Source organism: Poecilia formosa, unplaced genomic scaffold (genome assembly GCF_000485575.1).
Source record: "Poecilia formosa unplaced genomic scaffold, Poecilia_formosa-5.1.2 Scaffold354, whole genome shotgun sequence".
Taxonomy (NCBI): Eukaryota; Metazoa; Chordata; class Actinopteri; order Cyprinodontiformes; family Poeciliidae; genus Poecilia; species Poecilia formosa.
The window spans coordinates 302,885-320,407 of record NW_006800293.1 but is presented as its reverse complement, the minus strand read 5'-3'; the positions used below and the strand labels follow the sequence as shown (position 1 = coordinate 320,407).

The following is a 17,523-nucleotide window of genomic DNA, read 5'->3' as shown; positions in this document are numbered from 1 at the left end:
GCATATGATAATGTATGCTACCAAGCAATGTAACGCTAAGCAGGTGCATATGGCAGAGATTTCTGTCCCTTTTAACGGTGTTGATTATGCTATTCATTTTTAATAATTAATATCCTGAATTTTCAGGCAGTGACACCAGGTTAAATGTGCTTCAGGGATCCTACTGCGTGCATCGTAACGCTCTCAGTATAAGAAATTTGCACTGAAAAATGTAGAGTACTTCCACTTCCAGTTTCAAGCAGACACGGTTTCACCTGTAATCTGAGTTTGTACACCCAGTTCTGACCTTTTTGTCTCAAATTGAAGAAACTGAATATCAGTCTTTATTATATGGAGGTCCATAAAGCAGATTTTTAAATTGACCGGGCTCTAGCTTTAACTTTTTACTACCATTGACATGAATGTCATATTAATCCTGGGCTTTTATTGATGCGTTTGAACCCATATTTCTCCAGGATGTGTACATAGAACAAAGAACTTCAACTAAATCTGAATATATTGTGAGTTTTCTATCATCTGTGCAGGTTCAGAAGTACATGTAGGCTTAAATATGTACATAATGTCTCTCTCACTCTCTCAAATGACAAGTTGCATAAATGTGATTATATATTGACTTCTAAAGGTCATTGGTTTTTGTTATGAAGGTTTTATTTGGGGCGACTCACACATTAAAGTAAGAACAAGCCACTTCTTCTAAATTTTTCCTGTAAAAGGTTTTGAAGACCATCTAATTTCCATCACTGCACAATGACAAACTGCTTTTTGTTGGTTCATCACAAAAAAAACTCAGTTTTCTCCTCTCGCAGTTTAAATGAGTTATTCCACTTATTGTCAGCAAAATAACTTTGACACTTTTCGCACGGACCTGATTCTCTCTCGCACACACACACACACACACATACCTCCATCTTGTTAAGGGAGACCCAGCAGTCTGAAGGGAAGTCCTGCAGCATGGGGACCAGGAACTGCAGGCAGCCGTCCCAGTGGCACAGCAGCAGCATCATGCCGATCAGGTTGATGATCCGCATCACCGCGCTGGCCAGGTCGTAGGTCATATGGAAGATCTGGAGTGTGACCATAAAACGCGAATAGGAGTGAAAGCATATTTGAAGTGTAAGGAAAAGAAAGTCAGAGTAAATAAAACCGAGAGCCGTCTTAACAAACTGGCATCACATTCAGCTATCCTGGGTCACGTCAGGTTTGATTAATGATCAGAGGAAGTGACGGACCATCAGTCCCAGCTCACACGCTGCAGGAGCGGGCAAGACACCTTTCACACAGAGGCACGTTACATCAGTCAGAGTCTCCATCACGCACAGGCTCCAGTCGCAGCCATGTTGCACTCACGCAAGCCTGCCAGCACAGCGATCCAACTAACAGCAGAGACAGATATGTCAGCACATGGGCCTGCACTCATCCACAGAGTGATGGACAGGGACCATCGTGATCCTGAGGAACTGATGGTCTGGGTTCGCCTCAAGCATCAATCACCCTCAGCCTCTGAGAAGCCCCGTTAGGTCAATCATCTAATCATCCCCAGATGACCCGAAGAAACCTCGCCGTGACGCCGCTCCGTTCGCCTGGATGCAAAAAATAATTTAGCGAGAGGTGTAAACGTGTGACGCTGACAGCCCCCGTTCGCAGGAAAACACGTGTGACGGTCTGACGGAGTCGACTCCGAAGGAAGTGGGTCACTTCTTACTCAGTGGCGCACAGAGAAGTGATACTTGGTGATAGGAGTGAAGGAGAACGAAACTGGACATGAATCACATGCGCTGATCTTTCTAAATGCAGCTTTAACCTTTATGAGGTTTTCACTGTCGGCTCCTATCAGTCAGGAGCTGAAAAAACGGAGAGCGTGGTCGCGTTTCATCAGGACGCGCGAGGTGACACTGTGGCGCGCGCAGCTGCGTTGCCTTACTTGCTGAAGACGCTCAGCGCCACGGACAGCTCTAAAATGCTTGAAAGACTAAAAACTGCTTCAAGCCCAATTGCCCAAATCCTCCGTTGTTGCTCAGAGAAGATGAGCTCAAAAACCAGAAACATGAACTGACCGCCTCCTGCACCATCTGAGCAACTCGCTCGACGTCTAATCTTCCCTCATTTTCCACGCGTGCCTCGTATCGGTTCCCGTCATGCAAGGCTCTGTGTGTATCGGCGTGCGTGCTATCACATCATATCTTCAGAAATCCAATTATCCAAAGGTCAAGTGAGCAGCCGAGCCCCACTGTGCCGTTCACTGCTGCAAAATGCCAACGCCGGCCTGCCGACGGTGCCACAGACGAAGAGCGGAGTGATCTCATGACTCCACCTGACCGCTTGCGTCCCAGACTGAGGCTCTCCTTCAAAGAAGGACGTTCTCCAAGGAGGAACACCATGCTGCCCGTAACTCGCAGTGCAACCTCAAATTTAATGGTTTTTCATGTCTTCTGTTGAAAGACTTGGCTGTGGAGCTTCCTGGTGAAGACAATTTCCTTAATGCAAGGCCAAGAAAGAAAATAAACCAGCTGTGTTGACAATTTTAGGAGTCGCACTACTTTGTGTTGTTGCAGTATTTAAAGCTGAGATTCTGAATTTGTGAGGAAATACAATCACCGACCAGTCAAACATCTCCTTCATGGAAGAATGCCTTTTTAAAATCTCATCTGAAAACCGGAGGAATACGCCACAGACCTGAGCTGTAAGCACTGTTTGATGAGTAGGATCAATTAGAATGCATGTGTGACTAAATTGAAATAACTTGTGCCTTGAAATGACATTTGCTTCTTTAAAAAAAAAACTGAATTGTATTGAAATGAATTAAATTGGTATTTTTAATTGATTTGCATTCACCAGACCTGCTGACAGTGCTGGAAAATGTTGTTTAAGAGCAATTACCAGTGGAAACACATTACCATTTATATTTTATAAAGTCTGATTTTAATCATTGCCACTCAGCAGAATTCGCCTCATGTTTTCTACTAGAAACTATCAAATATTTGTTTGCTAATGGAAATATTACAGAAATCTGAATATCCTCATCTCAAAACTCTAAATATAATCTGTGAGAGAAGTCTCCCTAAGCGATTCTTAACAGTGTGTTGTACTTATTAATGCTTATCTATATTAAACAGGAATCGCACAAGTAATAGTTTGAAGCCGCCTCCTTCTTTAGTTTGTACTTTAATAATCCTCAAGGTGTGTGTCGTGATCCTGGCCCTCGTCTGTACGCTGATGACTCGGTTGTCTATGAGGTGGATAAAATCTGTGATTCAACTACTAATGAACTAAACTTAATTTAATAAATCAGATTTATCTCTAAACAGTAGGACAACAGTAATAATTTCCCTTTTTTGTCTCTAAAAAAGTGTATTAATAAAAATAATAAGTTCAGAATTTAGACTGAAGTTAATGAATGACTACAAAAAATAAATATTTTTGGAATATTAGATTCTTACATAAGTTGTAAAAGTGTTTTAAATGTGTTTTTTTATAAAGATAATCCATAACTGCATTATGATGCAAAAAAAATTGACATTTGAAATATTAATTTTAAATTTAATGTTATTTTTCATATTTGATCTGAATGTCTGGTCTCAAAGCAACCATCCAACCACCCAATAACCCATGTTTATGGCCTATTAATATAAATAATATCAATATAAATCTGTGGAGTCTCTTTATAGTTGAACATTCAAGATTCTTGGAGGTGAGGGTCCATTACAAATACACAATGAGAGTTTTGTAATAGACCACCAGCTCCCTGAAATCATGTCAGGACAAAAACAAAACTGTTTTTGTAGAAAACGCTTTTGTGCATGTTGTGTATTTCTAGAGGAAGAAATTCTTCTAACTGCAATTTTTAAATCATAGTCTGTAAAATCTTCCAAACAGTTTTCATTGCTAAGCATTTTTCAGAAATCTACATACGGCTAGATGTGTTGTTCTTGTTTTATTATCATTTGATCTAGTTGTGACGATTCTTTAAAAAAGATTTTTGAAAGAAAATAATTTATAAGTGTATAGATGAGTCGTATTTTTAGTTGTGTTGCTTGAGATGTTTATCTTCAACGGAAAACTCCAACAAGGAATTTGTTCTGCTAAACAATTGCTAGCTAGAGTAGCCCTGTGTACGTCACACTCGTTCCCTTACAGCATTTGTTTATTTTTTTTTTATTTACATATGTTACCATAACGTAGTTTTTCATATTTGGGTCTATAAATTGCCCGGTCATTTGAGCGGCGGTGCAGTATGTAATTAATTTGTGACACATCTAATCACAGCCAATGGCCCCTGCAGTGCTGAATATTATCATTATCCTCCACCTCTGCTGCTCCACCTGTGGTGCCTTAATTGATTAACTATGTTTGCCCTGATAATAGGCTGCTTATTAGACTGCCTGTTGCCACGGGGCAGGACTGCAAGGTCACCAAGGCAGATGTGCAATGGACCCTGTGTTTTTTTTTTTGTTGTTTTTTTTTATCAGCGCTCCAAATTCCTTTTATTCTTGCATTTGTTTGCTTTTCTCAGGTTGGCAAGTGACAGCGTCGATAAAGCCGCCTTCAGGTGAAGGAGCGCGGGCTACATGGAGCAGATTGAGAGGCAGATTGTCCACTTGGTCGTGAGCCAGAACCAGCATATTGGAGACGAATCAGAGACCTCTTATGCTAAACTAGAAGGGACACGCTGTCCTCCATGTCTGTCGGCGTTATAATCAATAAGTGCAACTCTACAAACGTGTCCTTACCTCTTCCCACTGGTGAATGTAGCGTATCAATCTGGAGAGCCTCAGCAGCCTCAGAAGACTCAGGATCTTGGTAAAGCGGACGATCCTCAGGGCCCGAGCCGTCTTGTACACCTCCGAGTCGATCCCTTTCTCCACTATGAGGAATATGTAATCCACCGGGATGGAGGAGATAAAGTCTACAATAAACCAAGTTTTTAGGTACTTCTTCTTGATGGTGTCAGGGTCCAAAATGATGTCTGAGTTGTCCTCGATGATGATTCCAGTGCGAAAGTTGAGCACCAGGTCCATGAGGAAGAAGGTGTCGGAGACCACGTTGAAGATGATCCAGGGCGTCGTGGTTTCGTCCTTGAAAAAAGTGATGCCCACGGGGATGATGATCAGGTTGCCCACCATGAACAGCAACATTGTAAAATCCCAGTAGAACCTGAGTCCGGGCGTGCCGCAGTGAGGGGGGAGAAGAGCGAGACAAACACAGAGTCAGACCAGGCAAGAAAAGGAAAGCTGAGCGAGCGCTTTAAACTCAGGATGGAAAACCGGGAGCAAAGTGCAAATGTTTCATCATTCCCTGTCTGGAAATGCAAATATTTATGATCAGTGAAGTTAACTCAGTAGGCACTCTCACCAAGCATTACATTATGACCACTTTAAAAAAAAAAATGGATCAAATACCAATGATTTTCCACTTGTCGTTGCACTTGTTAGTGGTAGGATGAATTATTTCATCCTACCACTTTTCAACACCAAAGATGTTGAAAAGTGGAATATGTAATATGTAACATCAAAGATGTTGAAAAGTGTATGATAATTTTGAGCAGGTTCCATCCATAATGACCAAACTGTGACAGCTTCACAGCTGGGTCAGTGAGAACGTCCACAAAACTGCAGCTCCTGCACAGTGTTCCCAATCTGCTGCTATCAATAGGAACTAACTTTGGTCAAAGTAAGGAAGAGGGGTGAACCAGTGACAGGCTCACTGATGCACTTGGAAAGCAAAGACTGACTTTTGCAGATGAGCTACTATAGCTAATAATTCTCAGGAGGTCAATCCTGCTTCTGACAGAAGGAATACACATCGTGTTGCAATCAATGTGCCTGTATTGGTCATAAAGCCATGCTTGATCTCTGCATTTTATTATGCTTAGTAGTTAAGTAATGAAATAACTTTAAATGGTCATTTTTATCAGTCTTTAAGTGTATTAAAATCTGATATTACCAATGATTTTAAAGAAAGTTTAGTCTGCTTCACCTAACCTTGATAGTTTTCTTTTTGCATTGTCATTGTTCACCATCTCTGCTGCCAGAAACTTGCACAAGGTTTTATTTTATTTTTATGTTTGTAGAGATTTAATTGTTCTTTCCTTGGTCAATAAGGATTTCTAAGTGTTTTTCTGTCTGAGGTCTGACCTGCTGGTTACAATTTCGACCAGTTGCATTTCCCTAAAGTCTATAACACAAATAAAGAGAAAAAAAAGAAGGGCTTTGGCTCATTTGATAGATAGTCCTTTTGATTCCAACAGAAAAGGAAGAAATTGCAGGTTTATCACCATTTTAAGCAACAAAGGCACGACTCACACCTTCAGCTGATTTTCACTGAGTTAGAAAATGTCCATCAAAGCACACCTGTATGTGTTTAAAGACTGAATCCTGTTCCGTCTGCCATTTTGATGCGTTTAATGGAGTGATTGTCTGGACTTGACCTGCCAGTGAACAATCAGAGTTAATTTAGTGAAAACTGTCCCGTTTCAATTATTAGACAATCGATTGGTGCATCTCTGGAGTCATAACAAAGGCATAAACTAATGCCAATGCCTGATGTCAACAGAGCCATGTGAATTGCTACATTTTGCCATAATTAAACATCATTTTAGAACAAAGTAGCAAAACTAATAGGGTGAAAAATAACCTGGTAATCAAGTGTTGCCAGAGTGAGTTTAGTTTATTTTATCAGGCAAATCGCGTAAATAAGTGGTGATGTAAGGGTCTGGAGAGATGGGGATGGAGGAGAAAACGGAGTGAGGTTTCAGCCCATCAGAGGAAGCTCTGCAGGACAGGTGCAGCGCTGAGTCATTACACTGCGACTTATGCAACAAGCTCCGCTTCCTGCAAAATAAATACACGCCACGAAGATAATACTTGATGCAACTTTGATGCCGCTAAGCCTTAATGAGAATACGAAACGGAGTGAGAGAAGGAGGGGGGGCAGCCGAAGCGCCTAATTGTGTGGGTGTGAGGGATCTCTTAAGTGATTCGTCATCGAATTATATCCGGACAGTTGTCTTCAAGTTTGGCTTTTAGTGCTCGTCTGACTCGGCGTTATGTGATACAAGTGGGCCATCATTCATGAATGGTTGCCGAGAGAAAGAAGGAGGGGAGCTGTCCACTCCCCGTGGTGCTGATCCTCAGTCGGGTTCAGCCCACATTATTAATAAAAACCCGCCGCTTTTCTAACCCCCCCAAATACCTTTCATCAAATAAAACGCTTTCACGGGAGGACGTTAATCACATATAGCGCTCTATCTATCCCCCCCTCCTCGCCCCCCCTTAAAAAAACCCAATAAATATTTGAATAACGAAATAGCCGCTGGATCTCCAGACGAGCTTATCCGCACGTCAAACAGGGCGCATCCATCGATAAATGGCAGGATCCCGGAGTCATTCGGGCGGATCTGTCTCCAGCGAGCACGCTTGAGGTTTTTTGTTTTTTTTTTTTGCACACTTGGCTCAAGGTGACATTCCGTTACGGAGTGCATCGCGCACACACATGCATGCACTCCCATCTAGCCTACATCCTGTCAGCATGGCTCCTGTCGCAGAGCCGATGTTAACGCGATCATTAGCCGCCTTCTTGTTCTAATAAAGACTTTTTTTTTTTTTTTTTTGCGTGATGAGCAATACATCTCGTCGGAGCGCTGCCTTCTTTGATGAATGTGAGCGTCGTGCTGTTGTGAAAAGTCGAGATGTAATAGCAGGCCTGGCTTGCGAGAGCACCCCAGACGAGCTATTGTTCCGACTGCAACAGGATTTGTTTACAACCTTGAGAGGACACTCTTCGCTAAAGTGCCTGACAACAGGTTGTTTCGTGGGGTGGGGATGGGGGGAACGGGGGGGGGGCGAGGGATGGGGTGTCGACGGCATCTCTTTGGTAAATTGTATGCAGATACGTTTGAAATGACACACCAGCCGCAGGTAGCGCTGGACGGTAACAATGCATGTGTTTCCTGCGCCTCCACTACACTCAGGTGTAAAGTAAGTTGGAGATGAGGACCTTTGCGGGCCTCTAATCACTTCAACCAATGGCAGCCCCGTCTCTTACCTGAAATCGCTATAAGGGTGGATAATCCAGTTTCCAGCTGATTTTACCCTCTCCTGCTCCTTCTCGACTGCTTTCTGACTGCCATACATGCGCAGGGAGAATTTGTTGACCCCAGGCTGCAGCATGCTACTGAACTGCCGCTGCATGAAGCTGGCTTGGCTGCCAGGAGGTTCCGCATCCTCGGCGGGCACAATCGGCGGTCCATCCTCCTGTTTCTGGAAAGTTACAGAGTTCCTCGGCTGCTGGGTCTGAGTCTGGGTCGGGCCGTGCAGCGAGGAGGAGGCTTTCCGGCTTGGCGCGTTGGAAAAGGACACCTTGGAGTCCTTTTTCTCAGGCACACCGCTGGACACGGGGGTGGCGCCCGGGTTGGCGCTCTCTCCTCCTTGCCCTCCGGTTAGAGACCCGCCTGGCGTGATCGAGCCGTCCATACTGGCGGTGGTCGAGTTACAGGCTCCCCGCTTGGCAGCGCCTCCGTCCTCGGCTCTCCCCGATCCCGCTGTCTGCTTCTCCTGCTTGGGGATTATTGAGCGCAGGCTCCCGGTACCCGAGTCCCTTCTGCATTCTCCGTTTTTGTTGCATTTCATGCTGGATGCTGGAGCGACGCCGCTGCGACCATCACCCGCTGTCGCGTTGGAAACCTCTACCCCGACCGCAGATTCCGACGCCTCCGCCCCAGACGCTCCGCAGGTCTCGCCGCGTTGGGCAGCATCGCCCGGACAGGGTGTCTCGGTCGCTCTGGAGGCAGCAGTGGGCCGTGAGGCGGTGGGAACGTCCTCTGTGTGCGTAAGGCAGAGCTCCTTGTTGGAGTTTCTCCTGGAAGCCGAGTACGCGGCTCCCCCTCCTGGCGTAAAGTTCTTCATCCTGATACTGCCGCCGCCTCCTCCTCCTCCTCCTCCTCCTCCACCTCCGCTGCTGCCGCTCCCCCCGGCTCGGCGCAGCCGCGGATGCTGAAACCTGGACTCCTCTTCTCCGTCCTCCGTCTCATCCATCACGACGTCGCTGGTCAGTCCGGGCTGGCTACCGCTGGCTGCGCCGGGGTTAAAGCAATTCTGTCCGCTGGGGCTTCTGGAGCATTTGGATGGGGCTGCCTTGGGTGCGCTGATGTGGCTGCACCCGCTGCCGCCCACCGCCTTCTTTTTCATGGTGACAGCAGACGCCGGTGAGACCTCGTTCCTGTCCATGACATTGAGCATATCGAGTTTTGCCTCCAATTATCTTTGAGAAAGGCCAGCCAGCGAGGGCTGGGGAGGGGTAGGGGGGGGATGCAGAAGAAAAGGGACAGTGGGGAGAAAGGAGGGACAAAGAGAGGGAGGGGTGGACGTGACTTTTTTTTTATTTTTCAAACTATTGCACTTCTCCCCTCAGTCACCTGTCACAAAGCACCATTCTAAACGAGTCGTTTACGAAAATCTAAACTAATTAGAACTATAGGTAAATCATGCACATATCACCGAACTTTAAAGGAGCTTTCCAGCTCACGCCTGTCACGACTTTCAGGTTGAACGCGGTCAAACCTGAAATAATCATCTGAATACATTCCAACGTATAAACCAGCTAACAAAAAAAAAAAAAAAAAAAAAACGCTGAATCACCGCGTGTTACTAAACGTTCACATTAACTCGGGGTTTTTTTTACACTCCTTTTTGACAATGACAATTTCCTTTGGTCAATGGTGCCCCAGGCATGTGTTTAGCGCCCTCTAGCGGCTACACAAAATCTATTCTGACCCAAAGCAGATGGTCACAAGCGGAAGGTCTCTAAGGAGACTTCTCTAAGGAGAAGGTCAAATCATTTAGGGTTTGGCCTGATCAGAAATCATATAAATTAAAGCAAAACTTGCATCTGTATTTGTAAATTATTCCTGCAGTTCATTCCTGAAATTCACTCAGGATAACAGATCAAGCCATTGAACTTAATGTTGGGCTTTTGTCAGCCACATTAGGCTTTTCTTTTTCTTTTTTGTTTTTAGTTGGGAATTATCGCAGTGGCATTGCTGAGCACCCGAATGTGCATTAAGGCACACTCTACAGACAGCATCATCAAGACAAAAACAAAAACACAGAGATAAGAAGGAAAGTTAAAGTATGATTGAATGGTAAAAATCCAAACAAAGGTGGAACAGAGAAGCAGTTAAGAGGGTCATGGTAACTCAGGAGAACGACAGGAAAACTACTATTTACGCACTGCAGAATCTGACCTTATGGACAAAGAGTCGTTTTAGATTGTGATGGCTGAGGTTGGGGCTGATCTGTTGGAGTCCGTAGTGCTGCAGATCTGTAAGCATCCTTTTACTGAAAACACTCTGTTGTTGCATCACAGCATTGTGAAGAGGATGTTCGGGGTTGCCTGTTATGTTCTTCATTTTATGAAGAGTCCTTCATCGATCTCCAGAGGTTGCAGAGCAGCAGTCCTCACAACAGACCCAACTCTCTTAATCAGCTTTATGTTAGACACTGGCTCTGATGCTGCCACCTCACTTCACAGTTAAAGCTGGCCAATCACATAAAATCCCAAGAAATTACATCTGGTGAGTTTATTGTGACAAACTGTGAAGTATTCTAGTTATTTGAAGAATACTTTATGAATTTATTTCCATTTTCAGTTCAGCAGAGCAGTTTCCAAACACATGAATGTTGAATCTCCTCATTGTCAATTACAAATGATCAGATTTACCTCGTGACAGGTGAGTTATAGATTAGAAAAGCAGTAGTTGAGTGAACCTTTCCTTACCTCACTATAAAAACATATCAAGCTGGTTTTAAACAGTACAGTAGCGTGAACAGGATCTCCTCTCCCACATCTTGAAAGCACGCGTGCTGAAAGCCAAAGCCAGAGGAACCACAGCGCACCGTTCTTACACATCTAGGCCATGATAATCGAGTGGTCTCACAGAGTGGAGATAAAGTGTTTAGCCTGTTTTCTCTGATCTAGTTTTGATACACTCTAATTTTGGACCCAGATTTGGTTCTAGAGACTTTAGAAAAACTGTTGTGGTGACAAACACCAGCACATAACACTCGTGAAGAAAAAATACTGCCAAAGCCAGTAAGCAGATTTGCAAAAGAGCATTTTCTGCTTCATTTTTCATTTTTTTACTCTTTTTTTTTTTTAGTCAGCGCTGGGAAGTCATGAGCTTCATCTCTGTTCTTTTGTTGTTTGTTTGTTTGTTTATTTGTTTCTGCCCACCTCCTGCTTCTCTTTGCCCGATGTTGCTGCACTGGGATGTGTTGTATTGCCTATACCTAAAGTTACACTAACTCTCATAGTTAACAACAAATGGCTGAAAGAGATAGCCAAAGACCGATGACAGAATAAAGCAAACAGGTGGAGCTGCTGGCCTAGAAACATGTTGCTTTGGTACACAGGTGGAGACACATCCTAATACGGTTCATTCATTGATCATAGTGAAGTATGTTCTCCTAAATAAGGAAGATGAAGTGATGACCTTGTTGGTGTGACACAAATGTCCCGAAAACAAAGAAGAACAGAATAGACTTCTACATTAAAGTTTTTTAATCGCAGTTGTACAACTCACTGGACTTCCCTTTAACTACTCAATACTTCCTAATACTTCTCTCTGTCGTGGCCGCGTAAACAAGTCGCCAAATCCAACCAAACAGCTTTTTGAAACTCAAGAATGTGCCAACGCCTCGGCTGGTGGCACTTTGAAAGCTTCAGCAATAAAATGCAATTAGGTGTACCTGGTAATTTAAAACACGAAACTCCTCACAGGTTGATCCCGTGACTCATCCTCCACCTGGATGTTAATCAACCCTAAATTCTCAGCCTTAGTCTGAGCGTCTGTTATGTATTTTCAATATATTTTCTTCATCAAGCAAAGCAGTTCACTAATGTTCTCCAACCATCCTTGGTGGAGTGCTTTTTGCTAAGATGATTTAAACTCGTGCGCCATTTTAATTCCACTTTAGTCACTTAAATTCCAATTCAAATAAAAATTTTAATTAAAAAAAACTTTAATCCCAAAGGGAAATTAAATGTTGTTGGAAATTATTGAAAGAGTTACATTAGGTAGTGGTGGCTGTCGGCAGGAAAGATCTCCTGTAGAGGTATGCATTACTGCATGGCTTTATGTTAGTCTATTATATGCAATTCCTACTAAATATATTGATGTTTGTGGTTATGAAAATACAAGGACAAGATATGAATACCGTAGGAATGTAATTCTTGATGAGTAAGCCAAACGGAGAAAAAAAGACTGTATATAGATTCATAAATATAAATGAATTTGACGGTTTTTTTAAAAACATCTCTCTAAATGAGGCGACACTGTTTGAACATCAAAATTAGAGCAATTTAAAATTTAATCTTCTCTGACGTCAGTAACATTATTTATCCGTGCATCAAAAATGGGGAGTCTGGAATTGGTTGTTTTTAGTACTTTATTGTGACTGTACAAAAATTCAGCAAATAAAATAACACTTATTTTGTGAAATTCATTTGGCCAGTTCCATAGAGGTAAAATAATCCCATGCCATTTGCTTTTTCTTCTTCTTAATAACTAACATTGCGTACGTTGTGTTTCAGTGAATGCACAAGTTTGCAAAAAAAAAAAAAAATTCCACTACAAAAATAAAAGTTGTGTCCACTGCTAAGCTGCAACCATCCCTACCGTCAAGATATAGCAAACACATGAGTGAGCTCTTCTCAAACGGACCGTAATAAAAGAAAATGGGGGGGAACATCCTGCATAATTAATTTTATGGGGATTTTTTTTTTCTTTGCGTTTTCTGTACAGTAAATTTATCCAGATTCACATTCTCACCCTCAGTCAGAATCCTGTGCAAAATAAAGAAGCAAATAAATTAAAATCAGACACACAGCCTCATTTTCCCCCCCGAGAGGCTTGGGTTGCTTGATGGTTGACATGTTTGTTTGTTTTTTTCCAGAGGATTTCCAATCTGAGCATCTAAAGAGTCAGTCCACTACCTCTGGCAATCTTTTGTTTTAAAAAGAGCATTTTGTTGATAGTTTTTTCATCTAAAATGTGTACCCGCCGTATGACGAGGACATCCCCCCACCCCCCACCAAAAAAAAAACAAAACAAAACAAAAACCCAGTCCACTCTAGTTCTATACTGCTTCTGATCAGGTCACAATCCCACCTCTAATTTATTTCACATTCCTCTTTCACTCCTCATACACTTAGTAACAATAGCAGCAGGGGTTGGACCCAGCGTCTGTTCGGCACAGAGGGGTGGAATGAAGACTAAAAGTCAAAGTTCTTGTCCCCGAGAATTGAGACATAAAACTGTTGTGGTCTCAGCTGCAGAGAGGAGCTGGAGGGTCTCAGCGGGGTGCAGTGCCGTCAGATGTGAAGGAGGACATTGGGAGGGAGACGGGTGGGGGAGGGGGAGAAAGCCTATGAGTTGCTCCCTGCATTTTCGTTGCTAGGTGAGCTTGGAGAGGAAGAGGACGAGGAGGAAGGTGGAGAGAAGTTGATTCCTGATAACACCGGTGGGTCTGTGGCCGTGTTCTGACCGCTAAGACTCTTCCTGCACACGGGACACGTGTCGTGCTGAAAGAGAAAAGGATCAAAAGTGTTCATCAACATACCGTGTCTATTTACAGTGCTGTGAAAAGGCATTTGCCTCCTTCTGTTTTTGGTCTTTTTGATTAAATGTTTCAAACCAAGATTACCAGAGTAAATGCTTAACTCATGACTTATTTATTAAAAGAGCTAAAAAGATCTGAACCAATTTGCCCTAATGTGAAAAAAGTATTTACCTACTTAATCTAAAAAAAAAAAAAAATCTTTTTGCCAGCCTATGCAGCATCAACTGGAATCAATTTTTCATTGCAGAATTGTTCCAATTCATCCACAGCGGAAGGTTTTGAGTTTTGTTTGGAATTCGATCAAAGACAGACGCATCACAAATATTTTCTAAATATATACAAGCCATATATTAACTTGTTACTGCACGGGCTCTTTAATAAATAACTTCAGCCTAAATGGACACAGATACTCTGATTGTTGTAACTAGTAATAATCAGCAACAGTAAGGTTTGAAATGAAGTTAAAGGCAACGCTATCAAATATCCATACCTGCTCCAGCCATGGAACTATACAATCATTGTGAAACAAATGATTGCACGGTAGTTGCCTAACACTCTCGTCAACACTGTAGTCTTCTTTGCAGACAGGACACTCTAACCCAGCACCTGGACAAACACAAAGCCACATGCCATCTGTCTGTGTATGTTTGCAACGCAGAGTCACAGAGAAAAGCTGCAAAGAGAAACAGCCGTCAGACCGATTCTGTGCATTCAGGGTAAACAGTGTGTTGAGCTTTGCTACACATCACTAGAAATTAAAGCTTCTCTTGAGTTCAAACAACAACGCCATGGCGTAAAAGGAACTTACCAACGTGTTCTTGGGTAATGGAAATGGTGGGTAAACTCTTTATTCTTTCTTTGTCAGCTGGCGGAGGACCGGTGTTTTCAAACTGGTTTAATAACTGCAAAGCAAAAAAAAAAAACAGAAACATTTTCATAGTTACAGAAAAAGTAGCATGAGAACATGTTTTGCTTTAGTATGTGACAAGTACACGGATGGAATTTTTAACAAATGCTATAAACAAATAAACTGCTTCTTTGTGGGTGCTTTTAGCAGTTAACTAAATAATCTGCACTGTAAAATTGTCCACTGAATATTTGAAATCTAAAATATTTTTTTATCTGCAGTCAGAAGAATGATTAGATAATATTAAACCTGTGTAATGATAGCATCCAGTCCATTAGCCCCCCAGGCATAGTCCATTGGATTGGAATGTAGCATACCCCTGCAAAACAACAATACAGTCCTGTAAAAACTGTACAATAACACATGTTTGTTATCAATCTCACAAATGACTTCTTGAACCCTACCATGGTCCCATCCCGGTGTTTGGCATGGCTGCAGGTGCTATGATTCCATTAACGAGCTGCTGGATGATTCTGCTCAAAGAGAAGACGGATAGCATTAATTTATTTATCATCACACTCTTAGTAACATCTAATAGCAGTGAGAGTGTCCAGAGTTACTTCATTTTGAACCATTTACTGGCAATTCACAACATATAAAGAATGAAAAAATGCACACCAGTCTGTGTGTTTCTTAAAGCTATGGTCTATTTAGAAACCAGCAGAAAATGTCAGCTTATTCTATGCAGCGTTTTGCTAAATATTCGTATCTCTGACGTTTTGCAGAGACTGTTAAATTACGACCATAAATTCCAATGTATTTTAAGTGATAGACCAGCGGAAAGTAGTGCAAAAGTGTGAAGTGGAAGGCTATTCAAAATATTTCACAAATCAAAATCTGGAAAGTGTGGCAAACATCTATATTTAGCACCTATTGCTCAAATACCACTACTTAAAAATGAACGCAACTCACTGCCTTTAGTTGTATAAAACAATGCAACCTGTCTATTATTTCCTTTATTGTGTGTGGGTATATCATGTATAGTCTCAATTAAATACACTGAAGTTTGTAGTAGTGACAACAACAAAAAACGTTACTACTACAACTTACTGTGTGGAATAAAAAAAAAATGTTTTGTACAAGAACAGACAGTTTTAATCTAGACTGCTGTTTTCAAACACAAATGGGACCGTTTTATTTTCTAAAAGGTTAATTTCTGAAATAACCATAGCAGCCAGATGAACCGAAATCATCAAGTCAAAAGAATGTTGTTGTTCTACGTTAAACCCACACTCCAACCCCAAAACTTTGTCATTTTCTTTGTCAGCTCGACAATAAACTACAGGTGCAATATTTTAGTGAAACAAGTTACGCTGTCATTTCTAGGGGAAAAGGGATCTGCAAAATGCTGAAGATCCAAGACATAAAAAGAGTCTGCTCTCAGAAACAAGAACAAGAGTTGCATTATTCTACATTATGTCAAGTTTACTAAACTGATTAAAAGCAGATTTGGGTGCAACCCAGGTCTGCTTTTGAATAAAAGTCGCTTGGGAATTGTGATCTGGTTTACAACTAGAATGAAAGCAAAAAGATGAACATTAAAGGCGAATACTCGTGTTGGAAATGTTAAGAAAATTTCAATTTAAGATGTCTCACCCCTCCAATGTGGGCACTCCTTCGTGCCGCGAACCCTGCCGGCGTGGCACATGTCGACCCCGCGGCTGCCGCGCACTGTATCGCTGCCGTGAAGCCATTTCCCTTTCTCGCCTGTTCTCCGCCTCCCGGTTGTCCTCTGTGGATAATCTCGATCGAATGTCAAAGTTTTCGTCGAAAATCCCAAGGGCGAATGGGCCGTAGCCCGATGGAAATGTGAATAAATGATGTTGATCCATGTTCTGTTATCACACAATCAAAAGAGTCAGGTCAGTGTGCAACGACGTGTTCTCCTGGTACTGGGTTGACTGTCGTACTGACCTCAAAGCTGGAGCGATTCTGATCGCTGGCAGAAGACGTGGACGGACACCCATTTTCAGAACTGCTAGAAAACACAGAAACTAAGACTCAGACATTTAGAGATCGAACTGACACGGTTCGTAAGATAAATACAAATCCTTGCCTTGTTTCTTCAGGTAGTTCCTCAATGAAACCAGACTCACAGCGTGGGCATGTGTAGTCCTACGAATAAGAATCAGAAAAACTGAATTTATTGCCAAGCATTCTTGCACAAGCTAGTAATGTTTCTAGACAGTCGAGATCGTATTGAAAAGCTGACATGATGGTGATTTTTGGCTGTTAATAAACACCTACAAATAAAAATCTAAACGTCTTTTGTGGTACGTTTCTACCTGCCTGGCACATGTTCGGTGCAAAATAAAATAAAGAATGGAGAGACTGGATGGAGAGCATCAACGTACATCATTTTCTGATCTTGCAGATATTCTCAATTAGATGTTGGCCTGGATTTGACTAGACCATTCGAACACCTGAGTATGCCTGGATCTGAACCATCTGGATTTAGCTCCTTCGAGCTCCTCCGACTCTACTGAATACAAGAATCCCCACAACATGATGCTGCCAGCACTGTTTCACTATAAACATGTTGCGCTCAGGGTGATGGGCCATGCCCTTTTTTTTATTATTATTTTAACCAGTGCATCACAAGCTGCCCGAAGCTAGGAATATTATTTTACAAAGAAAGAAAATCTGTTTCTTTCCACTTGACAACTGTCCATTACTTTGTGTTGGCCCATGACTTAAAATTCCAATAAAATACACTTAAATATTTAGTTGTGATGTGACAAACAAAAAAAACATGAAAAAAAGAAACACTTTTAGGGATGTGAATACTTTTGAAAGGCACTGTAGACAAATCTAAACGGTTTGATTTCCTAACAAAGAGCCGAACGGCAGGCTGATTAGAAAGTAAATGTTACTGTAACATTCAAGAAGCTTCCAATGAATAGCTTGACAACAAACAGCTGGGGCAAGCTGCTGGAACAACAGCAATAATGACTGAATAATAATACACTGTACATATATACACACACACACAAACGTGTGTGT

General features: G+C 42.2%; 2 protein-coding genes across 4 annotated transcripts in view; both read right to left on the bottom strand.

Moving 5' to 3' along the window:
* LOC103153548 (potassium/sodium hyperpolarization-activated cyclic nucleotide-gated channel 2) overlaps positions 1 to 9,302 on the bottom strand; it is a 37,082-nt gene extending 27,780 nt beyond the window's left edge. Inside the window, exons 1-3 of one of the 2 annotated variants that reach the window (XM_016662017.1) lie at positions 8,041 to 9,302; positions 4,728 to 5,151; positions 903 to 1,076 (exon numbers count right to left, since the gene is read on the bottom strand). In XM_016662017.1, coding sequence (XP_016517503.1) covers positions 903 to 1,076; positions 4,728 to 5,151; positions 8,041 to 9,233 — 1,791 coding nt within the window. In that variant the 5' untranslated portion in view covers positions 9,234 to 9,302. The remainder of the gene's footprint in view (positions 1 to 902; positions 1,077 to 4,727; positions 5,152 to 8,040) is intronic. The other variant, XM_007574509.2, reaches the window with a different exon arrangement.
* A 3,120-nt stretch (positions 9,303 to 12,422) lies between these two features.
* rnf126 (ring finger protein 126) overlaps positions 12,423 to 17,523 on the bottom strand; it is a 5,737-nt gene continuing 636 nt past the window's right edge. The window contains exons 2-9 of one of the 2 annotated variants that reach the window (XM_007574506.2): positions 16,577 to 16,635; positions 16,435 to 16,498; positions 16,117 to 16,355; positions 14,925 to 14,993; positions 14,770 to 14,839; positions 14,422 to 14,515; positions 14,104 to 14,219; positions 12,423 to 13,575 (exon numbers count right to left, since the gene is read on the bottom strand). In XM_007574506.2, coding sequence (XP_007574568.1) covers positions 13,420 to 13,575; positions 14,104 to 14,219; positions 14,422 to 14,515; positions 14,770 to 14,839; positions 14,925 to 14,993; positions 16,117 to 16,355; positions 16,435 to 16,498; positions 16,577 to 16,635 — 867 coding nt within the window. In that variant the 3' untranslated portion in view covers positions 12,423 to 13,419. The remainder of the gene's footprint in view (positions 13,576 to 14,103; positions 14,220 to 14,421; positions 14,516 to 14,769; positions 14,840 to 14,924; positions 14,994 to 16,116; positions 16,356 to 16,434; positions 16,499 to 16,576; positions 16,636 to 17,523) is intronic. The other variant, XM_007574508.2, reaches the window with a different exon arrangement.